Source organism: Artibeus jamaicensis, unplaced genomic scaffold (genome assembly GCF_021234435.1).
Source record: "Artibeus jamaicensis isolate MK-2021 breed Jamaican fruit bat unplaced genomic scaffold, CSHL_Jam_final contig_787, whole genome shotgun sequence".
Classification (NCBI taxonomy): domain Eukaryota; kingdom Metazoa; phylum Chordata; class Mammalia; order Chiroptera; family Phyllostomidae; genus Artibeus; species Artibeus jamaicensis.
Genome location: NW_026521972.1, coordinates 953092 through 978687, shown reverse-complemented (window position 1 = coordinate 978687; position 25596 = coordinate 953092). Strand labels below are relative to the sequence as shown.

At 34.6% G+C, this 25596-nt stretch overlaps 1 protein-coding gene across 5 annotated transcripts in view; it reads left to right on the top strand.

Moving 5' to 3' along the window:
• CACNA2D1 (calcium voltage-gated channel auxiliary subunit alpha2delta 1) overlaps positions 1-25596 on the top strand; it is a 461217-nt gene that overhangs the window by 366448 nt on the left and 69173 nt on the right. For all 5 annotated transcript variants that reach the window (XM_037139542.2, XM_037139540.2, XM_037139541.2 and 2 more), the window contains exons 11-15: positions 1847-2005; positions 7869-7973; positions 22394-22472; positions 23355-23404; positions 24590-24679. In XM_037139542.2, the coding sequence (XP_036995437.2) occupies positions 1847-2005; positions 7869-7973; positions 22394-22472; positions 23355-23404; positions 24590-24679 (483 nt within the window). The remainder of the gene's footprint in view (positions 1-1846; positions 2006-7868; positions 7974-22393; positions 22473-23354; positions 23405-24589; positions 24680-25596) is intronic.

The following is a 25596-nucleotide window of genomic DNA, read 5'->3' as shown; positions in this document are numbered from 1 at the left end:
TATATATGTAATCCAAATTCTTCAGCATTTCCATTACACCTTGCATGATCTAGCCCCTTCCTCCTTCCCTGAACCATTTTCTGTCATTTGTCTTCATATGTGACTGAATTAAACTATTTTTTATGTTACCCTAAAAGCTCTCACACCCCCCAATTTCAGGGCCTTTTTGTATGTTGTTCTATTTGCCTGAATGTTCTTCCTCCATAGTCTTCAATGAAACATTTCTCTGGGATCTCAGGAAAGGCCACTTCCAGGAAAATTCTCCCCCACACACTCATAGTTCACATTGCAACTCACTCCCCTGAGATGGTATCCTAGAGCAAAATATTATTTCTTTTTCTGAAATAGTCATAATTTATTGTTATATGTTGAGAGGCAACGTGGCAATAGTTAAAATCTCATACTCTTCTGCCTCAGTGCTAGTCTGAATTCTGACTGTCACTTATTTACTACGTGACTATGGATAAGTTATTTAATTTCTCTATCCTTAAGTGTCTTCATGGATAATGACAACACTAATCTTGTAGGGCATTCGCCAAGAGGAATGGTTAATATTTATAGAGTACACAGTAAATGCAGCTCATAGGAAACACCATGTGTTTACATGCATACAAACATCCATGTGTGTACATGCATGTTCATGTTTGCATAATGTCTGAAGGCACAAAACTATCACCTGCTATAATTCTTCACATATAACAGACCTGCTAATTGCTTAATGGATTAAGGAAAAGTGTGATGCATCTTACAATTATACTGCAGTGACCTACACTGCAGAGGAAAAAATGATGCATTATATTTATAAGAATATATAATCACTTATAAAATTTGTGTTTTGACTTGTGATTCACCTATTGAAATCATTTAATTATATGTCTTTGGTATGAGAGTTTCTCCAGGCTTTACCTGGCAAGCCCTCTGTCTTCTGGTAAGAATGATTTTATTATTTTGTTTTGAAGATATGACCATCTAAACTCCAAGACCCTAAGGGACTCACACAAATAGCAAAGTTATTAAATGATAAAATTCTGAATCTTATTGTAGTACTCTTGTTCTTACCTTTTTGGAAATATCCAATAAACTGTGTGAATACATTTTATGAAATTGATGAAATTACTTTGGGGATTGTTTCTTAAATTTCAGTTTGGGGCAAGTAGAGTTGGAGTTTATGTTCTCTTCTCTTAACCCTCTTTGTTGTTCAGGGAAAAGCCCTTAACAACAGCAGCTCTCCTCAGGGATCTCTTGTGCTTTGCTTGCCTCCCGGATTCTACTGCGTACTATTTAAAACTTCTAGAGTGATATTTCCAAGAGGCCACCAAGTGTCCTTGACACTTCCAAATTGCTTTCCTGTCTTAACCCCCATAGGAAGACACTGTGCTCAAATTTCAAAAGTATTAAACTTCTCTTCCTTTAATTCAGTATACTATTTTCCACCTAGCTTTTCCTTATGAGGGGCAAGTAAAATACCCAGTTTCTCCCTGAAATCTGCCCAGCCATCACCATATCACTTCTGGATTATTAATACATCTTATTTAGTTATTTGTTTTTGTCTAAATGCTCATAAAATTTGAGAGCTAGAAGGGACCACTTAACGCAAATCCCAAATTAAAAATCAGGGAACCCAGTCTGCAGGAGGTAAGTGATGGGCTCAGAGTTATACTATGAGTTGGGGGCTCCGGTGAAAACCTCTCTTTGGTTCTTAGTGTACTTTTGTTTCCAGTCTTTTCTGTATTTTTTAAAGATAAAGCAATGCATTGGGATTGAGAAGTATAAGTAGTACATTCAACAAAAATTACATGGTTGATTTTAATGTTCCTTTCTATATTTACTATTTTATCTTTTGCAGTTTAACAGCAATGCCCAGGATGTAAGCTGTTTTCAGCACCTTGTACAAGCAAATGTAAGAAATAAGAAAGTACTGAAAGATGCGGTGAATAATATCACAGCAAAAGGGATTACAGATTATAAGAAGGGCTTTAGCTTTGCGTTTGAACAGCTGCTCAATGTAAGTATCGGTACCATCCCCTTTTCCTTTTGTTATTGAATTGCAGCGACTTAATTTCATTATCCTGTTAGGCGGTGCTATCTAGGGTTAGATAACACAGCTGTTTTTCATTGTTCAGAAGGCAATTGTATCCAGGCAATAGAAATCTTTGAACTACATTTATTTTTAAATCATAATTCAAGTTGTATCCAGGCCATAGGAATCTTCGAATTACATTTATTTTTAAATCATAATTCAAGAAGCATACAAAATGCATATTTCCTTTTCCTTTTAAATCTTTTTTCCAATCATATTTTCAAAATATGTTTAAATACATATGGTAATAATTTAATTTTGCATAAGCCCTTAACACTTATTTGGCATATTTAGAATATCATTTCTTTCTTCTTATCTCAGTTACCACAGTACTTGTCTGGAAACTTGTACTTTTAATCATCAAATGGTTGCTGGAAACATATAATTGGGGTATTTAAATTGTTCCTATATGTACCTTGCAAATGGTGGACAGTAAGCTGAAAAGGAAGGTAAGGCCCAGAGCAGGCTCTCCTTCCTCAGGGAACCCTCCCTTGAACAAATTCCCCACCCATATCTCTAGTTAGACTGTTGGACTCTGGCCTGCCTCTTGCCACATTAGTGCAGGTATCTCACTCAGGACTGTATTTTCAAATGCCCATGCCATCTTTTTTACTTCATACTATTTGAGAATAGGAGCCATCATTCAGTTTTGTGTCTCTCGAGATACAGTATCTTCACTATGGGTGAGAGTGTGGACTGTGGGGAAAACTGCACGCCAGTCCCCCCGTCCGCCACAGGTGAAAATAAAACTGCCAAGACATGATCTGCTTGGGGAGGAGAGGTGGTCAATCTCTCAAAGGAGGACCAAGAGCCCCTTCCTCAATGGCTTTTATTAGGTTCATAACACATAGGAATACAGGTAAAGCTCATCAATCAATGTCAGGCAGTAAGGATCAAACAGTAGATAATATTTCAAAGAAATCTGAGAGCTTAGTCTGAGTCAGTGGCTGTCAGGTAAGGGAGTTGCAAAAACTTTGGGAGACATACTCATTTCTTGCTCAGAGCCTCATCATATGAATGAAAACACTCTTAGCAAAGCAGGCCTCACAGGACTTTACAAATTCTTTCTTATGCCCCATCACCCTGGAACTGCTCTAGCTGGCAATGGGCTGCACCGCCTTCCCCATCATAGGTTTTTAGGCTTAAGTGGATTAGAGCCAGAAAGCGCTTCTCCTGGACAGAAATGGGGACTCGGGCTATGTCAGAATAGCCAGAGAGTGAGGGTCCATCACCCTCTTTTTGCTGCAGCCCCCCCGAGTCCTTCCTTGAGGGCCTCTGAAGTGATCAAGTCTGGCTTAGGTTGCCCCCCCAGAGGGGTCTTACCTGTCATTGACTAACTGACCAATCACTGGGGGCCAGAGATGGATGAAGCAGAAGCAGTGCTCCTGCCAGGGAGATAAGCTTTGTCTCCTTAGTGGTTCACAGTCAGAAGGTCACTCACTCAGCCTTATCCATGGGGGGTGGTTACAACTCCTGAAACCACGCAGAGAAGTTCCCAACAGCGGACCTAATGGCTCTGTACCTGGGTTTCTTCACTATACAGTGGAAGTCACTACAGTGTGTTCATCAGAGGATTGTGAACAAGATTGTTTGCAGAATCCGAAACCCAGCAAGCTTCACATGTATGCAAGCTGTTGGGCTGGTGCTAGAGTCAAGATCTTTATTCCTATAACTAACAACTAGCACATGGCTGGCTCAGCATCAGCACACAATTCCTATCATATTTGCTGAATCACTGAAGAAGCCCTTACATGTGGCCTTTTCAGCAAATTTGACTTTGTTGTTCCCTGAATGAATCTTCTAAACAGTTTTTGAAATGTCTGATTATTTGGTTCATTCATTTGTTCATTCAGCCAATATTTATTAAGTGTCTCATAATTTCCTGTCACAGTGCGAGAGCTGGAATTAGAGAAATAATTGACACCATCTGCTCTTAAGGAGCTCTAGAATACACCAAACTATCATCTCTAGTACAATGTGGTAGGGCCATTATGGCGCATTTAGAGTATATTATTGAGGTGACGTGGAGGAGGGATTCCACTTACCCAAAGGAGTTCAGGAAAATGTGGCATTTCCATGAGAACAGGATTTTGAGGAATAAGTAGAATCTAGGTAGGGATTTGAGAGAAGGCAAATCAATTCACATAAAAAGAACTACATGGACAAAGGCACAAAAGTATGCTAGACTGCATGGAAATTTGTCAAAATTGCAGGCAGTTTGGCTTGGCAGGGACTTGGCAATACAGGAGCAGGGTTGGAAATGTAAAGACCATGGGCTGTCAGTTAATGAAGTGTGTAGGAGCAAATGGAAAGTTTATGGTATGAAAATGACATGCTTAACTAGTGTTCTAATTGAGCTATTGTAGGAATCCTAGTGTTGGAACAATAATGAAGAGATGTTAGGGAGTAACATGGTAACTGGATGGGGAAGAGATTACTGAAGTGGGGAGGACTGGAGTGGCTGTATTGTCTCTGAACTAGATGATGGCACAGGAATCTAAACAAGAAATGTGAGGGTAGAAAGCGCTCAGTTTCACTATGCTGGGTTTGAGGTGGGGATATTTATTAGATGCCATTAGAGAAGCAAGGAAGGAGACAGGATAGCAAAGCAGTTCACCACCTCAGTTTTCAAGGGAAGTTATCATTAGCAAAATGCGTGTTTGTTAAATGATTTATGTTCACTAATGAAAGTGTGGAAATTTAAAACTTTGAAATTCAAATATAAATGACCATTAGATTTAGATAGATTCTTTCTGTAGAAAAGGAATATAAGTTTTAACATGAAAATTATTTTCTCTTGAGTCAGTAATTGAGTTTTCTAGATCTTGGCAGTTTAATAGTTTTTCTCAGTGTCATTAATTTGCTTCACTTCTCTCTCATCCAGTTTCAATTGTGAAATGCTAAGGTGTCTCAATTTAATGTACTATTTCAGGGGCAATCTCATTAAAAAGACCACATTAACTCCCAAAATCATTACTAGTTGCTGATTGAATATCGTTTTGCTCCTATTGGCTTCTAGTGCTGCCTTTATCACCATGTAAATGGTTTTTAATATGTTTCTGTTATTCCTGATGTAAATCTCCTGATGTGTTTTCCACACGTCTCATTTATTACTTTTCTTCATTTTAAAATAATTTTCCCAAATGTCATGGCCTACCTTTCTCAAAGTTTGAGCATCTTCTGTTATCTCTTTCAAAGACATCTACTCTTCTCAGTACCAGGCAGTGCCATCTCTGTTTTTCATATGTCCTTGAAAGGTTTTCCTTTAAGGTCACTGAGGCAAGTATCAGTGATAGGATTACACATATCATTTATCCCATAGATAACCTTAAATTATGATTTAAATTATTCTTTAGGTAGCAGTTCATAAAATATTGCCAAATATTTCAGAAACAGTTTTCAGAAAATTCTGATTGAGTGGGTATGTGATAAGTGCTTCTCTTTTCTCTGGCCATGCAGAGATCCAACAAAGCAGGCTGTGAAATGGCATATTAAAGCAAATTAACAACTTGAATTATAATTCCATTGAAATAGTCAAGTTCTTTCTCTTATTTAATTTGTTACAAGCCAGTAAGGTGTAATTATTGTGACTCTGTGATTCTTTGGATAATTGCAAATCCACTGAAAAGTTGCTGTAATGTACTTTGCTTTATCAAAAGTCCTGAGAAGGCTACTTCTAGGAAAAATCATGTTGAAAACAAAATGTTTTATTTCCATTTTTGCATCTTTCTCTCCTGGGAAAGGTCTTTATTATTTTACTTATACAAAATACATATACTCTGGTTTCTCTTCCAATCGCATAAATCATTCACCTTTTACAAAATACACATGGTCAGCAGGACCCAGTGTGCTAAACTAATGATATTTGCATTGAGTAACTAAATATGTATGCACCTTCCAAAAGGAAGCCAAGTCTTATGGTAGAAACTTTACTTTATCACTTTTATGAGATGGTCCTTTAGATGCGTATTATTTTGCCCATTTTTAATATGCAGATACAAAAGGCAAATCAGGGAAATTAATTTTAGTTGAGGGATTTCAACACCTTTCATGAAAGTATTTTGATAATAAAATATGTAATTGTTTGTAGAGGCAAGTTTTCAGACAGTTACTTTCAAATGTATGGATGTGTTTGAATGAAACGAATTGTACTAATCGATGCTTGTATTTTCACAGTGCTTGGATGAAAGTTCGAGCTGCCCAGGTTGTAGTGACCTAGACAGTGTGATGAGATTGTACAAAACAGGACCTTTTTAATCAGTGAAGCAAAATGTTATCTTTATTAGCTTTACAACAGGAAATAGGGCTTATCTTATTTGAAAAAATAAGAAAGAGCACGGACCTCCAATAACATAAACACTACAGGACAATGAAGGACTTAAAAATACAGACCAGTAACTTAAAGGTCAGGACTATACTTTCCAATATGGTAACCACAGTCGTATGTCCTATTGAAAACTAAAAATGCTCCTGGTCTGAATTGAAATGTGTTTATTGTGTTAGATACCCATGGAAATCGGAAGAACTTACCATGAAAGAATAAAGATCTCAAGAATTTTTATACTGATTTTATATTTAATTGATAACTTTTTGGATGACTGGGTTAAATAAAATATATTATTAGAATTAATTCCAATATTTCTTCTTACTTCTTTTTAACATGGCTGTTGGAAAGTTAAAATTTGAAATTAGGTTTATGTTATATCTCCACTGATAGCACTGAGCTGACCAGAGGGTTGGCATTTTGAAAGAAGGTGGGCATTCATAAATTAGTGTAATTTTAAAATTCTCAACACTGTTGCAGAAACACATTTCACAGTAGTAAAAAATATAATTTCAGACCTCAAAGCAGCCCAGATTTCTAAATCAGTTGTTTATTTTTGTGGTCCTTTGATGTTAACTTGTTGTTCTCCCATGTGTGGCTCTCTTGTGACTTTAAAGAAAGTTTGAGAAGATTTCTTATTGGACTTGCATCTTTCAGGATTAGAATGTGTGGCAGGTTGAGAAAGAATAGGAGAGGATATTCTGAGAATAGGTATGTGCATTTACAAAGATATGAAAAAGCAGTGGATGTTAGGGATCAGCTAGGAGTTTACAGTTTCAGAAATGTAAAGTGAATAAAGTAGGATAAAGGAGGGAAGGGATTGAAAATACATGTGAAAGGGTATGCACAATTTTTATAAATATTGCTTGTTTCTGGTATAAATTATAGGGGTGTAAAATTGACATCATAACCATTAATTAATTTAAAATCTACTAATTAACCACTGAGAGGTTATTATGTTCTAGGTATTTATCTAGGAAAGGAAACAACACTGAACAAAAACAGACAAAACTTAATGTTCTCATTATACTTACAATACTTTCAATAATGGAAAGCCAACAATAAGCAAGCAAATAAAATATGTTCTCTCTATCTCTCTGTCATATATGCATATATACACTCATATATATAATACGAGTATAAAATGTGATGAAGAAAAATACAGCCTTGGAAGGAGATTACATTTAAATTGTAGTTTTCAGGGGAAGTTCTCAGTGATAAGGTGACATTTGATCAAAGTCCTAAAGGAGCTGAGACCTCCGGGTGTCTAGGGTGGGCTTGAAGGGAAGGCTCTGTGTGGGGATGAGTCTGGCCTGATCCAGGAACCAGTTCTTAGAATATGCATACCAGGCATATATTTTACTCATTACTTATAAGCTGTTCCTGCTCTTTCATGTGCTTTATAATTTCTAGTCTTTATTATGAATGATATATATGTATGTATTTTTCTTTTTTTCTTTACAGTATAATGTTTCCAGAGCTAACTGCAATAAGATCATCATGTTGTTCACGGATGGAGGAGAAGAGAGAGCCCAGGAGATATTTGCTAAATACAATAAAGATAAAAAAGTAAGTGCAATTTTACAGCATTTAATTTACATATTTTTTAAAAGATAGTGAGTGAGGGGAAGTGGGGGAAATACTGAATAAAATACACCAGTGAGCACCCCTGGTGGGTGTGGCTCAATTTATTGGAGCATGCTCCCATAAACTTAAAGGTTGCTGGTTCCATTCCTAGTCAGGGCAAGTGCCTAGGTTGCAGGTTCAGTCCCTAGTCCTTGGTTGGGATGGGTACAAGAGGCAACCAATTGATGTTTCTCTCTCACATCAATGTTTCTCTCCCTCTCTCTTTCCCTCCCTCCCCTCCCTCTGAAATCAATAATCATGTCCTCAGGTGCAGATTTCAAAACAAAACAAATAAAAATACAAAATACTAGTATATTATAGATAGAAATAGATGATGGTTGTCATACAGATTGTGCATTATAAACCAAGGGCTGAATCAAAAAATCACTGAATATAATATCTTTATGAGATTCAGAAGTACCTTTGACTAATTCACTAACAAAATAATTTTGAACTATAGAGTCCTACTTGATTCTTCTGCATAAATTCTGTATAAGAAAATGCTCTAGGAAGAGAGAAACCAAAAGAGAATGGGAAATAGGTATAATTTAAGCTTCTTTAAGATAAATTCATGATGTTATTTAGTTATTAAGGATTAATATAGGAACATTGAAATTTCCTATAAACAAAGTATTATATCCACAGACATTATTTTGTAGATTTATGAAAAGTAATATACAACAACATAACCTGCATTCTCATTTGAAAACCAATTCCTTTCAAAAAAGATGTTAGACAAATCTTTCCATAGGTATACTGCTTCAACAAGAAAACAATGTGAAGATGAATGTCAAGGTTGAAAATATTTGGCTAAATGTCTGTTTGACTGCAGAGGACAGTATAATAGAGAAACATGTAGCTGAACCTGCTGATAGGGTAGAAAATATTAACTGTAACTGTTTTTTTCTGATATCCCTACTGTCAATTCCTTTCAATTTTCACAATTCACAAGAGCACCATGATTCTCAGCTTGGTTTCCTGAAATGTGAAGGATGTACCAATAATAGTAATAATAAATTATGAACTATTTCTTGTGTTTCAAAAATTTCACAAGAAGACACTACAGAGTAAAAGCTCAATTTGCCTTGCTTTTCACTGGAATTTTCATCATTTAAAGAGGTGTGGCTCATCATTAACTATGGCTTTCTAAATGGATTGTTTCATATGTATTTGAGTAACTATAAAGGTAAATATATGGCACTGACTGGTGTGGGTCAGTTGGCTGAGTGTTGTCCTATATAAACCTAAGGGTTGCAGGTTTAATTCCTGCTCAGGGTACATGCCTAGGCTGCGAGTTCAGTCCCCAGTTGAGGCGCATACAAAAGGCATCTGATCATTGTTTTTTTCTCTCACATTAGTCTCTCTCTCTCTCTGCTTCCCCTATCTCTAAAATCGATAAGCACGTATTATGGGTGTAAATTTAAGAGAGAGAGAGACATATATATATGGATTAGCAGGTTTAGATCATTTTATAGGAGAAATATTGTGAATAAGAATTATGAAAAAATGTAAAACACTTTCAAACACTCAGGTGCATTTTAGTTTATGTGTGATTGACATGATTGAAGAATTGAAAACATGTACACATACAACTTCAAATTAATCACAATCTTTTTAATACTCAATACTTGAATATTGCATATGCTGTAAGTATGTCATATGACATAAGTTTATTACAGGAGTTATCATTTTTTCCTAAATACCTGGTTATTTAATGGTGTAGAGAAGCCATTCCTTTTGAAAAAGTTGACAAATGGGCTAAACTGTTAACTGTGAATACTTTCAAGTGATAATGTGATTTCATAAATATTCCTTTAAAAGAAACTTGAAAAGTAACTAAATAAAATTTAATATTAAAAAAAAAATTATCAGAATTAAAAGTAATGGGAAGATATCTTATTTAGTACCTTCTCATTGTTCCTATTCAGGGCAATATCACCACCTGGAGCATGTCTCCAACAGTCCCCTTCCCCTTCACACTTGTTCAGATACTTATGGTCTGACTCCGTAGCACACTGTGTGGAGTTTTATGTGCCCCTCACACTGTACTCTGCCCACCGGACCTGTCCTCTGCCCCCTCTCTGGATTACATGGTCCAACAAGACAGGGTCAGCATCTTGTTTAACACTGAACTGTAGGCACTTGTCAGAGAGCAGAGATTCCAAGATAGTTCTTAATACATGACAAATAAATAGATGGGGAGTAGCAAAGGTTGGAAACATTATTTCTGTTCATGGACAAGTTCATAATTATAAAACATGGTGTGGGGCAAGGAATATTCAGCTTATTTAAAAGTTCTAAGTAATATAATATTACCATGTTTCGAAGAACTCAAAACAAAATAACTTTAACCCCAAATTCATTGTATCTCAGAATTCTACCAATTAATCTAACTCTTATAATTTTACAGAGATTTTTAGCACCTCATAGTTAGCCATAATTTTAAGTATATTTAGTTGTTTTATGATAGAAGTATAGAAGCCCTAATAATTGTATCATTTTAATTTATCTAACTATAAGTTTAGATAAATCATCTCTCTCTTTATTAGGATTTCCAAACCATCCACCAGGAAATCATCTTAATCTCTATATATTTTTCTTCATAAAGGAAAAGATTCTTAAGTGAACATAGCAATGACTTTTATATTCTTTATCAAAATTTGTGCTTAAGAGATATCTTAATTTGAGGGAGCACATAATTCTTAACAATTTTAAATGGAAGAATGTAGATGTATAAAAAGAGAAGTAATAAGTAATTTTCATTTAAACTAATAATTTTTTCTCTTCCAAAACTCTGTGCCCAGGATTAACACAACAACATATCTCAGGGGATTATCTTAAATTTTGTTATTTTTCCTTTGTATTTTCCAAATATAAAGATTTTATGTCCTTTTTTTTATTCAATTGTAGTCTACCCTCTGTTTTTACTATTTGCTCAATTAATTGAATAAATGGAGAATTTACTAGTTTAAGGCCATTTTTCCTATGTGTGCATCCTAAAAATGTCCAATCTAAATATTACTTTCTTGAAACACTGTTTCTCATCCTCTTCACCTTTTATAGGAACTCAGTTTTTTAAACAAAGGCATTTGGTGACATGCCACACCATATTAAATGGTTCATATCACATTTACTTTTGTAAAACTAATGAATCATATTCAACAATCCTGCTGTTTTTCTGTTAATATATTGTCCTCTATATTTAAGAACACACACTTCTCTTAAGGGCACATACATTTAAAATTCATTCTACTTCCCTATTCAATGCTGCTTTTCTAACATGGGCAAAGCTTGTTATACATATATTCATCTCCTGGTGTGTGCATGTTCTGTGTGAAAATAGATTATGGCAGACAAACACTTTTAATTCAGTTTGACCTTTGAATGTATGAATGTTTTGTTCAGACAACATTTATGTAGTTAATTGTTCATGTCAAGGACACTTGTGTGCAAATTGCACATGTGTGTATGTATACTAAAATAGGTGTATATGTGTAAAGGAGACTTTTTTCACCATCTTTACATATAATATCAAGAGGGTTGTGGACAAACTGAGGAATTCTTCCTTACTTCCCCTCATTCAAACTTCTCAATTTTTAACAACCCACCAGCCCCGTCTGAGGCATTTGCAGCCCACAGACAATTATAGGGAAGATAATTATTTATCTTTGTCACCTAAGGATTTGTATGACAGGTCAATTCCATAGCTATGAAATTAATATTTGTTACACCATAAATTTATCAACCCAGAATTTCACTAGCCACATTATCTTTTCAAATGACCAAAAACTCATGGACACATACAACAGTGCAGTGATTGTGGAGGGGGCGGTGGGAGAAAGTAGAAGGTGTAAGGGGGCTAAATTGTAATGAAAAAAATACAATAAAAATTAAAATATTAAAAATTACTAATGCGTACAAAGGAAATTCAGTCGATTTGAATAGATATAAATTTTCAATACTCTTAAAAATTCTACACTTGATTATAAATTTATTTAAAATATGCTCTTTAAAAAGTTTACTTGTAGCTTAAAAATATTAAAATCACAAAATCATGAAGCAAGTTTGATGATGAGCTTTTTAAAAAACATCTGAAAACTGAGACTTCCAGCCAAAATAGAGGCATAGGTAGACACACGGTGCCTCCTCATACAACCAAAAGCAGGACAACAATTTAAAAACAAAAAACAATGAGAACTGACAGAAAATCGAACTGAATGGAAGTCAGATAACCAAGGAGTTAAAGAAGGCAGATTCATCCAGACTGGTAGGAGGGGCGGAGACAGGCAGCCAGGGTGGAGAGGACTCGCTGAATGGCGGTGCTAGTGGAGCAGGCGGTCCCATTCCCGTTCAGATCAACCAGGTGAAACAAAGGGGGAGCAGGACGGACCACACAAACCAGAGTCCCAGTGCGAGGAAATAAAGCCTCAAAATACTGATTTAAAACACCTGTGGGGGTTGAGGTGCCAGAGGGAGAAACTCCCAGCCTCACAGGAGAGTTTATTGGAGAGACCCTTAGGGTCCTAGAACATACACAAACCCACCCAAACAGGAATCAGCACCAGAAGGGCCCAGTTTGCTTGGGGGAAGCCAAGGAAGGGACTAAAATCCAAGAGAGAGCAGAGCCAGCACCATTGTTCCCTCTCTGCCCCTGCCCCCGCATACAGTGTCACAACTCAGCTACTGGGTTAACCCCTAAGGCTTCGCCTCTCATATGTAACAGGCACAACAAGACAAGAAAGTGGCTCCAGTGGAAGAACAGATAAAAGCTCCACAGCAAACACAACTAAGCAGTGAAGAGATAGCCAACCTATCAGATGCACAGTTCGAAACACTGGTAATCAGGATGCTCACAGAATTGGTTGAATTTGGTTGCAGATTAGATAAAAAATGCAGGCTACTGTAAGTGAAATGAAGGAAAATGTACAGGGAACCAATAGTGATGGGAAGGAAACTGGGACTCAAATCAAGGGAGTGGACCAGAAGGAAGAAAGAAACATTCAATCAGTAAAGAATAAAAAAACAAGAATTCAAGAGAATGAGGAGAGGCTTAGGAACCTCCAGGACAACTTTAAACATTCCAACATTCGAATTTTAGGGGTACCAGAAGGAGAAGAGGAAGAGCAACAAGTGGAAAAGGCATTTGAACAAATAATAATGGAGAACTTCCCCAATCTGGCAAAGGAAATAGATTTCTAGGAAGCTCAGAGAGTCCCAAAGAAGTTGGACCCAAGGAGGAACATACCAAGGCACATCATAATTACATTAACCAAGATTAAAGATAAGGAGAGAATCTTAAGAGCATCAAGACAAAAAGAGAGAGTTACCTACAAAGAAGTGCCCATAAGACTGTCAGTTCATTTCTCAAAAGAGACCTTCTAGGCAAGAAGGGACTAGAAAAAAACTATTCCAAGTCATGAAAGGCAAGGACCCACATCCAAGATTGCTCTATCCAGCAAAGTTTTCATTTAAAATGGAAGGGCAGATAAAGCGCTTTCCAAATAAGGTCAAGTTCAAGGAGTTCATCATCACCCAGTCCTTATTATATGAAATATTAAAGGGATTTACCTAAGAAAAATAAGATAAAATATGTACAGTAAAATGAGAGCAAGCTCACAGTTATTAACAACCATGCCTAAAACAAAAACAAACTAAGCAAACAACTAGAACAGAAACAGAACCACAGAAATGTAGATCACAGGGAGGGTTAGCAACAGGGGAGTGGGAGGAGGAGAGAGGGGGAAAGGTACAAAGAATAAGTAGCATAGACGGTGGGGAGAAAATAGACAGGGGGAGGGCAAGAATAGTATAAGAAAAGTAGAAGCCAAAGAACTTATATGTATGACACATGGACATTAACTAAAGTGGGGGAATGTGGGCAGGAGGGGGTGTGCAAGGTAGAGTGAAGGAGAAAAATGGGACAACTGTAATAGCAGAATCAATAAAATGTATTTTCAAAAAGTTGAAAACTACTCTTTCAATCCTACTTTCCCCTAAGCCCCTTGCTTGGCATTAATATGGCTGTTGAACGCTTCGTTTACACACTTTTGTCATCCAAGTGGCATTAGGAATCATTCAGAGCACCCCGGTAGGTGTGATGAGGTCCATCCGGAGAACTGATGAATAAGGCTGCAGATATACAGCACAGTTTAATGAGGCCAAAAATGTTTGCAAGTTAGGACAAAATGTTTGGGTTCTGTTGCGAAATCTATTACGCTTGGGAATGAATCGACCTAATTATAGATAGGTAGAGTTTTAAAACAGAAATCATGTTAATCTCCTCACACAGCTGTTTCAAATTAAAATGAATTTACTTTCTAATCTTTACCTGCCCCAATGTCATTCCTTAGGGCTCACCCATGTGTGCGAGATGTCCTTAAAAATGGTGCCAAAAGTTAAACGAACTCTATCTTAGAGTCCAAACAAATGAATAAAGTAAAGTAAAACCAGACACAGAGTTGAAAGATAATTTCCAGGCCTAGCAGGATTAAAGATAGTGGCTTTTCTAAGTAGAAGAGCAAAGGGATTGGTTAACATTGCACACTTGAGCTTGTCTAGCCAGCTAGAAAATAGTTTTCTGACTGTTAGCTTACTTCTCAGAATTAATTTTAACAAAGACATTCAAATTAATAAAATGAACATTTCAGAATAACTAGAAAATGAATGGTAACAAATGGAAAAAAATATGTACTAGATGGGGAATCATTTTCAAAGCAAAGACAGCAGATATAAAGTTAAAATCATCTGATGATAGATATATTATTTTTTAAATTCTTCAAAAAGTGATTGGCACAGTCTTTCCTATTTTACTTTCCTATTTTACAAAACTGTAAATCAAGTCACAAATGGTTGACTCTGTATGTGTGTTTTAAATAGTAACAGTGAAAATTGCCAATTAATTTTTCAACAGATGGTAGAGAAAATTATTCATGGAGAATAATTCATTGCCTTCTCTGTCTCTCTCTGACTTCTTCATCAGGCAAGAAGAAAGCCTTTAGAATGAATGTTCAAACATATGATAATGAAGAGCATTCAGATTATAAAATCATTTAATACTATTTAACAAATGCACTGCTTCTAAAAAGTTTTATTTCATATATTTTGGCATTTCCAACAGTTTAAAAAAGACTCTTAGCTTTAGAATAGGAACAATGCCTTATGGGTAAAAATCAAATATATTGTTTATTCCAGAGTTACTATATAGCTGAAAAAATAATTATAATGTAACATTGGCCCTATCAGTAGATCACCAAAGGCAGGTTTTGTGCATGTGTCCATACCTGTGTCCTCCTCTTTGACAGATATTGGCATTTATTTATCTTTTGATAAAATCGTTGTTGACAGTGACCTGAACTAAGGAAATTCTTATGAGATATATTTTCTTTAGTTTTGAGTGGTATTACTTCTGTGCTTTTCTATATTGCTTAATATCTAAAACAAATCCACTCAAAAAATGAGATTGTGTATTAATTAAGCACAAAATATATAATATGGCATAAATCTTTGAGTGAGGCAAACGCACTCGGGGCGACTTCTAGGTAGAATGGTGGCACCTAGAACTGGGATTGCCCATGGTTTGTGTGAAAACATCATAACCATAAGAAACACTCAGTTGTGCTTTTTCAGTGGCTGCCTTCTCAGACGAAGAACTCTGCTCACAGTACATCTCTGCAGAAGTGTCTTCCCCACTCCAGCTTTTGGGTGCAGTGCTCTCTCCCCACAGATCCCTTTTATCATTCTCTGTGTCTTCACCTTTTTTCCTTTTTGTTACCTTTCTCCAAGGTTACCATTTTAAAAATTATTTTATTTAGGTGTTTATTCACTCTTTAATTTGAACTTCTTCCTGTTACTATAAGCTTCGAGAAGGTAGGGTATGGTTACTTTGTAAACCACCATTCAACCCATAGAGGCTAACATAGTACAGTAGTCGCTATATATTTACTGATATATCAAGCGTATCAGTAAATATACAATAAAAATGCACCTGAGGTAACCTGTTAGAAATTCATAAATGCCAGGGAAAACTCAATAGCTTTGAATTTTTTAAATTAGGAAATTATTTGAAACAATATTTTTGTCTTATAATTGGAATGTGGACTAAAATTGATGTTCCATTCTAACACATCATCTTATAAGTAGAGAGGGTTTAAGTTTATAAAAATGATTGTATCAGTGGCACTTTTCATTTACCCTAATCAGTCCAACCCATAGTTTTTCATGAGGATTTTCATTTTTAGTATCAGTGAAATATTTGGCATTACTCAAGGTAACATCTGAAATAAATCATTATATTGCTTATTTTCTGATATCGCAGCTGACAGTCATCCTTGCAGAGCTACAAATTGCTTAGAAATAAAATACGCCCATAGCTTATTCTTTCTTTATTAAGCACTATAAATGAAGGCCGAGGGAAGCACAAGTCAAAATATTTTCTTATAATCTGGTATTGTGTGCTTCCTTCGGCAGCACATATACTAGAATTCTAATGATACAGAGATTAGCATAGTCCCTGTGTGAACTAATAATGCGCTGGCAACTCATTATAATTGTTGTTCATAAATTAAAAATACCAGCATAATCCTAAGACATGTATTGATGTTATGCACCCACATGTAAGTTGTGTGAAAGCAGTATCAGCTTTTTTTTAAGATTATGTGTGTATAATCTAGATGCCTATTGTATTTTGCTTTCCTTTTTAAAGTTGTTTTTTATTGTTACTTTCACAGATCCAACAAACATCAGTTAAATTCTTTCTTCCGTCAGACCCTCGGAAATTCCAAATACACATATTGCATGTGGACAAATGACATTTAAATAGTACTAGGTCCTTTTCTTTAGAGTTTATTGCTAAATGTAATAAAGTGAGCCAAATTTGTTTCTCCAAAAAGGTATTATTTTGAGTTAAGTTCTTTTCGAGACATGAAAGCCTAATGACCCACTAATGGAAACTGTTACCTCACTGAAGTCTGGTAGTCTGACCATAGAAGACACTGGAAACTTCATCGTCATTGCTGCCATGGTTGTCATAATCATCACCTTTGTTACCATAGTTAATATTTATGAAGCTTATAACTTTCTATATAATATAAATGCTTCACATGTATAATTTCATTTTCAACTGGATTAATCATGTTAAAATTATTTTTATTATAATCACCCTGTCCCCATTGTGGAAATAAGAAAACCAAAATTTAAGAAGTCAAGTAACTTGTTGAAAGTCTGAGAACTCCTAAGTGACAATCATTAATTTAAATGATCTACAGTCCAGGTTTCATAACGTTTTGTGGAATGTTCTGGGCTGTCTTTCTCTTCTCCGGGGCAACCCTGTGGCGATGCCAGTCCTCATTGGCCTGCCCAGCAGCCTTCCTTCTGGCCGGACAACAGGGTTTCACCACTAGGGGACATGCGCCTCACAGCCCCAACAGGCTAAGATGGATTAGACCAAGCTGTCAAAACTTGGCAGGCTGCAAGTACCTTTCAGATCACTGGGCTTTATAAAATGAATTAAGTGTGAGAAATGAATTTGGACACATTTATTTACTTCATAATACTATAAAACTAGAGATGGGGTACTCAGTGCTCTGGATTTGGTATCTCTGTGAGTTATGAAAACCACTGCAGAATTTTCTCCTAAAATATTCAGTCCATTCTTGTATTTTTATAGGCTAAGTGCCAGAAGTTTTAGTACACATAGTAAATGAATAAAAACCCATTTCTGACATCATTTTTCTAACATGTTTCAATAGCTGAAGTTTTTATTTTAGTTTTATTGGTTTTCTCTCTTCATAGTCTCATTTCCATTATTCCTTGGAGATTGGCCTATTGTAAATTAAACTTGAACTCTGGGTAACTGATAATTGTTGAGGTGACAGTTTCCAGTAACTATGTTCTGCTGGGAAACAAGAAATTCCTACGGCTTTTCTAAAATAGGTTGACCCTGTGGCTTTGGAAAAATCTTAATTGGCAACAACTATTTTGGTCTTCAACAAACAAAACAAAATAAAAAAACAGATTAGCAAAAGTCCAGAACTGTAGGATAAAGTTATAAATCATTGGTATATTATAAGAAACAAGTAAGTAATATATTTTAAATTACAAAATTTGTTGTTAATTAGAAGTTCTCTCTGATCACGTAGGCCAGACTTGATGTGTCAGCTTTACATTATTGGAATTACAATTTCTTTGTTCAGAGAAAAAATTGGTTTTGAAACAACTGAAGGCCAAATTATGAAAGTTTGAGGCTAATAAGGACAGATTTTAATTGTTTTATGTTTGATTTTATTAAATATGCTCTCAAATTACTATTGCTTCTATGACTATGCTTATATAACTAAGCATGAGTCAAGAATTTGGAGAATTTGTTTTATTCTCCAGGAATAACTCAGTGCATAAATGATATGTGTATTAAGTAGACTGCAAAAGTTTAACTGCTTTGAGCAAGTCTGAATAACATTTAAAAAATAAGAATTTACTATGATATAATTAAACTGCCAAAATTACAAAATGCAAGACAATGATGAACCCAGTTATGGCTCTGCTCATTGTAATGAACTGAGTTACTTGTCAGACGACATGACGTGTGTGTTAAATCCCTCTGCAGAGAAGTTGAGACCACTCATTTAACAATGATTTCTTTCCATTTATACAGTGTATAAGGTATTACTTTAGATACAATAGATACAATAGTGCAATGATGGGGCTGTTTTGACCTAATTCAATGTTTATTCAACACTTCCTTCCCATATTATTTCTGTTAAAGATCTGGGTTCCAGCATTTTGCAAAATATTTTTCAAAGCCATCTATGACTCTACATGTCTCATATGTGAACCTCGTGGAAGTGAACATTTTGAAACACGGGCCTATCTAAAATCACAAAGATTAGCCATGGTTGGGTGGCTCAGTTGCTTGAAGCGTCATCCTGTACGTCAAAAAAGGAAGCTCAATTTCCAGTCAGGGCACAATCCTGAATCAGAGCCTGTACGAGAGGCAACTGGTCGATGTTTCTTTCTTACATCCATGTTTCTGTCTCTCTCTCCCTTCCTTTCTCTCTCAAAACTCAGATATATGCTCAGGTGAAGATTAAAAAAAATCACACAGACCAGTTCAGGAACATTTAGCAAATTTTCTAGGTTCATTTCACTTAGAGCAGAAAGTTTCCTGTGTGCATTTGTCACCTGAATCTAATGTTGTGATTATAAATGTACCATAAGACATAAGTAAAGTGATCTTTTCTCCACAAAAGTTGACTTCGTCTTAATGTAGTTGTTTTAAAGTAATTTGTTTGAGATGTTAGATGAAATATATAACTTGTGTGAGTGTTCATTAAATCTGTTGAGTTATTTTGATGTCATTTTATTTTTATGTGAGACCATCAGATACACTACTAACAGCTCAAAAAATACACCTTTATGAATGTAATTTAACTTGATCTTTAAATTGTGCATATTTCAAGAAATCACTTCAGTTTTTCTTTACCCAAAATTATAGCTAAACAGGAACTGTAAGTTTAAAGAAGTGGAAAACATCAGAAGCTGGGGATAGCAATCATCTCTGTGGATTTGAGTATCTGAAATTTTAGAGTTAGTACATTATTCCACAGGGTGGCAGTAATACAATACGTAACAGGAGGGATACCATCCACAAGTCCAAGTGGACAGTTAGTGTGTAAAAAATCATGTTTTAAATGTCACTAAATCATTGTACATGCAGCTATAAAATGTGCATTGCGCATGTTTATGGAATCAGTGAAATTAAAATTATTATTTTATAGTTATCTAGTTAGAGCGTGTAAAGAAAACCAAAATAAACATTGTTACAACAACTGGGATTGAAACAATTTTTGTGTTGATTTTTATGTTGTCATATAAGGAATTTAAATTTTAGAGTGATTCTTAGTAAACTCTTTCTTAACCAAATATATATTTTTATTATTTCAGAAAAATCTAGGGTAATCTAAAATCATTAAATATATACATGCATCTGTTTGGTATGTATGTGTGTGTGTGTATCCACCAAGAGAAAACTAAGAATCTAAGAATCTACTTAAATTCTAAACCACAGAATATAATTAGAAAGATTCTGTAATATCATAATCATAAGGCAGTTGCAGAAATTATAGAAAGTTTACACTCATAATTCTTTCTGAGATTTTAGTAACCATTCAGAGTTCAGAAAATATCAGAAAAATGTCTTTAAATATGTTGATAGTAGTTATAATTGAAAAATTAAAAAGTATGTTTTAGTAAAGATAAAAATTTTTTAAATAATGTTGAGAGTAAGGCAGCTATAAATTGAGAAAAGGGTACACGTTTTGCATTGTTATATGAGAATGATTCAATCAATTAATGTAACTTATATTCGAATAGCTGAGGACTTATGTGAAAAATGAACAATGACTGAGGGAAAAAGCGACTGTGTTTTTAAATTTTATGAAATTATAATTGTGACAGATTGTACATTTCCACACCCAGCCCTGATCCTGAGTTCCTTCATTTGGACTTCTGGGAGCTCCACTGAGGGCCCACTGGGGTTAGGTAAAACTTCTGTAGTAAAGCAAATCAAAAGCTTTTTTTAAAAACTGGTACTTTTTTTTTACTGATTTAAGCACTTAGATGGACCACCTGATGAATAACATCAGTCGGGACAATGATGTGTGTCTAAGTGTAGCCTCCATGTTACTAGAAATGCTTGCATTTTAGAGACATGTTAGCTGTATTTCTTTCTTCTTTAATGTAATCTTATTGTATTTTCCCTTACCATTCATTTCTTTTTACTGAAAAGTATTTTATGCAAGATATTTCACTAGAACACTGTTGTGGGAACAGGAACAACTAGAGAATTCAGTGCTTTAAGTTGAAAATTGGAGACATGCTTTCCCATGTTAATTATGAAGGCGATTTGCAAGCACTTTCTAGAGCATCTGGATTTTTTCCCTGCACTGAATTCATGTGACTGTTGTTTAGGGTATGGCAGTTAAATTGAATTATCACTAGGGTGGTTAACCTGTTTATAAAAGTATTTCCATTTAGGAGTAAGTTCAACTATATAAGCAGTTACACTACACACATACACACGTATATACACACACACATATATACATACTGTGTTGTTTTACATACATTATACATAATATATATTTTTGTGTTATATTACATATATTATATATACAGCCTATAAAATGATTCAAATGAAGAATTTAAGGAAATCAAATTGTTACATTTTGAGAGAGGGGAGAGAGAGAAAATGTCACTAGTCACTAACTTCTGTTAACCTAGAACCAGTCTTTTATTCTTGCAACTTGAGGTGGTTAAAACTCAGCTGTGACCACCAAATGGCTCTTTACATAACTACTAAGGTGAACCTTGACGACTTAAGGGTTGCTCACATAAAATTTTACAAGTGAAACAGCAACATCCCCAGTGCATGTTTTGGGACAGGGTTTGTTGTAATGTGATTTCTGTGTGACCAGGACGAGTGAAAGAATAGAGAACAGATGTGAAATCTCTTTTGAGATTTGTGCTCTGCAATCATGTGGAAAAGATGAAACAGATGAAACAATTAGAAAATGTCAATTCAAACAATCGATGTGAAATAGGGAAAAGCTCTTAACATATAGTTCAAACCAGCACATGAAATCATGGAAAAGTGATTTTCTCCATGTTTATCTTTAGAAAAAGCTAAAACGTGGAACTTAGAATATTGGTTTGGGGTTACTAAATTGGTAAAAATCAGTGTGTTAAACTTTATTAAATACTTGTTAACATCATTAAATTTATCTTCTATATTTTATAACATTGTTTAAATTTAATGACTTCCAATAAATATGTAAATTACTATAACTTAAGAGCCATCTCAATTAAATTTTTAAACATTAGCATATTTTATAGCATGTTAGAAACCATTTTGATTTTCTTTAAAAATCCTAGGAGCTTAAAGCAACGAAAAAGTATAACAACCTACTTTATGAACACATTTTTATAACCACATACCTTGAAATCGGGAAATTTTCTCCTGTGCAATCCTAGATATATGGATAATATGTTTTAACCAGGTAAAACAAGTAAACTTAGATTGGCCCTGAAAGATTCTGTTCCTACTACTAACGAGCCCTTCGTCATGCTCCTGCCATAGGATCCGAATGTGGTGCAGAATACCTACATACTACTTTAAACAGAGTAACTGAAGTCTGTGCTGATACTTCTCCCTCTGGTGTCTTCCAGAAAACTTTACTGATCTCAGTTTTGCTTGTCACATTAATCAACTGAAAATCATGCTTTGATTTATTTTTTACTTTAGCTCTTTTGTTGTGCAGTTCAGTTCAATAGTACTCAGACTAACAGGTACCTATTTTTCAATTCCCCAGGTACGAGTATTCACGTTTTCAGTTGGTCAACATAATTATGACAGAGGACCTATCCAGTGGATGGCGTGTGAAAACAAAGGTAACATCTTTTTTCTTCACCATATTTTATTAGAAATGAAGTAATTTGGCAGTTGTAGGTTCTCCCTATTATTTAAAATAATCTAAAGTTGTAGCTAATTTTTATAGGAATTGAGGCAAGAATAAGCTGCTGAGCATATTTTCCATAGGGGAAGCACACAGCCCAACAGACTTTGTTTGCATTATGTAAAAATTCAGGTATGGGTCATATTATTGTAAATTCATAAAAGGATAAGTGTTATTGAATAATGCTTAATGAGTGTTATCAAATATAACCTTACCTAAAATCTAAGAATGAAAGAACATCTGAATTACATAAAACTTAGACATATGAAAGTGTGACATGTACATTTTTTATCTGGTTAAATTATTGGTTTTAAAAATGTATTCTTATGCATCTCTAGATATTAATATTTTGCTAGTAAGTCTATATTTCTTTGTACTCAGAAAAATACAAGTTGCATTTTGAAAAATAAACAGTGATCACATAGCAACAAAAATAACCTAAATTTATTCTGAAAGTTATATTTAGGCAAATATTTTATGTAAATATAATTATCAGATACTCATGATCATGCATCTTTAATAATTAATGAAAAACATTTTTAATGATACCACATTTTCTACTACTTTATACAAAAATAACATTTATTTTATACAATGTAATATAATATAGCAAAATTTCTAATAATCTGCACATTTGTTATGAATATAATGTTATGAATATATTTTTAAATGTTTTAATCAAACATTTTTTAATTTATCAGTGGCATTAATATTTTAGTGTCTGCACAATTAAGGTGAAAAATGCTTTTTTACAAAGCAATAAATAATTGTGTGACCTCTTATTATATTTTCATAAATATGTATATATATATTTCAGGTTATTATTATGAAATTCCTTCCATTGGAGCAATAAGAATCAATACTCAGGTAAGGTTTTTAAAAACTTGATTGTATTTTTTTAGTTATAAGATATTTTCTGCTTTATATATGTACAACATGCAGAAAATAGGTAAAAATGAAAATATCTTATTACATTTTATGTAATATTGCATTTGTAACAAAGTGGTGAGTAATATGGCAATGTATTGGTTCTTATTTCAAAAAAGTTCCAAGCATTTTCAAACATCCTTATAAATAAATATATTGTTCTCAGATAAACATCATATAAAATAAATAAAATCAAAATTACTAATAATCTTACCTCACATAATTTGAACTTTATTTTATTGCAAATAATATAAATGAGTTTTTCAAGTTGTAGGTACCACAGAGAAAATTAAACAAATAAGGTCCTAATCGGAATTTAGGTACATCCTCAAACCCCTGTAAATATTTATCCCTGTAAATATATTTACTTGTTTAAAATAAACTTACAACAAAGAGATGGTTTTTTTATAGCCATTTATTTGGAAACATGCCTGCTAAATAACAAGTAAGTTAATTAATATACATTATTTTTAAAAGTTCTTAAATTACTATTTAAGTCATTGCTCAATCTTGAACATAACTGAGGATCTTTAAAATAGACCTAGTCAAAATTTAGCATAAATAACATGGAATTTGTGGCAACGAATACTGAACACATCAAATGTTGAAATGAAACAGCAGCTGCATTTGAGTCTGATGTCTAGAGTTGGCACAGCATCACATTTATTTTTTGATATGTTTAAATGTAGTTTTGAATTTCAGCCAAACAGTCTGTGATATGAAAGCAAATACATGGCTGCTTTATTATTTCAAATTTGTACAATTCCATCCAGTAAATCACAGAGCCTTAAAATAGTTTAGATTAACATAAAACAATTCACAAGGAACGTATTTCACTTATCATTGGCTTTATCACAGAACGGGAATGTTTTGATTGTGACTAGGAGAAATTGGGGTAGATATATTGTAAAAATAATATAATTCAAATAATGTTGATTCAAAGCATGTAGACTTACCATTAAAGGAGTACCTAAAGTAAGAATTAAATGATTACATACTTTCTGTCTTAATAATTTTAATTCCATATTCAGTTTTAACTCTAGACAATTTTTCTTCTGTGGAGATGATTTCTTGGACACAGCCTTTCTAGTTTTCAACCCCTTAACTTTCTTTTTTAACACATAGGAATATTTGGATGTTCTGGGAAGACCCATGGTTTTAGCAGGAGACAAAGCTAAGCAAGTCCAGTGGACCAATGTGTACCTGGATGCCCTGGTAAGAGGTGGTTGTTCAACTAAACACTGTTGTTGTAAGAGCACACAGCTGACTTCATTGTAGGTGACATTTCTCTTTTCCTTTTCATCAAATCTTTCTAAAAAACTTCTATCCAACATTTTTACTAGAATTTACATATAAAGCTGTACTTTCATGTAGGAGAGAACTACAAATATAAAGTGTTACTTTCTTTTCTAGTTGACCCATTGAGAATGTAAAATTTCTAACCTAGGATCTTGAATTTATGGGAACATCAATAACTTTTTGAATATCTGGGTAAAAAAAAATTCTGCCCTGGCTGGTGTAGCTCAGTGGATCAAGTGTGGGCCTGCAAACCAAAGGGTTGCCGGTTCAATTCTCAGTCAGGCCATAAGCCTGGGTTACAGGCCTGGCCCACAGTAGGGGGCACGTGAGAGGCAACCACACATTGATGTTTCTCTCCCTTTCTTTCTCCTTCCTTTTCCCTCTCTCTAAAAATAAATAAATAAAATATTTTTAAAAATTCTGAAGGTCATGGGAATTAGTACCTGTTACAGCAGGTTTTGAAGAAGAATTTTGAAGTATGTTGAAAGTAGGCTTCATCTAGCAGAAGCATGTATATGCTCCACTAATCAAGCCAGATCCAACACAACTCAGAAGTACATTCTCTTAGGCAAAAATTCTAGCTTATCTTGTCCTGACCTGTGTAGCTCCGTTGGTTGGGTGTCATTCTGCAAAGCAAAGGGTCACTGGTTTGTTCCCTGGTGGAGACACATGCCTAGATTTCGGGCCAGGTCCCAGTAGGTGGTGCATGAGAGGCAGCCACACATTGATGTTTGCCTCCCTCTCTCTCCCCCCATTATCCTCTCTCTAAAAACAAATGAAATCTTAAATTAATAAATAACCTTTTAAAAAATATGTACCTTATCCCAACTTTG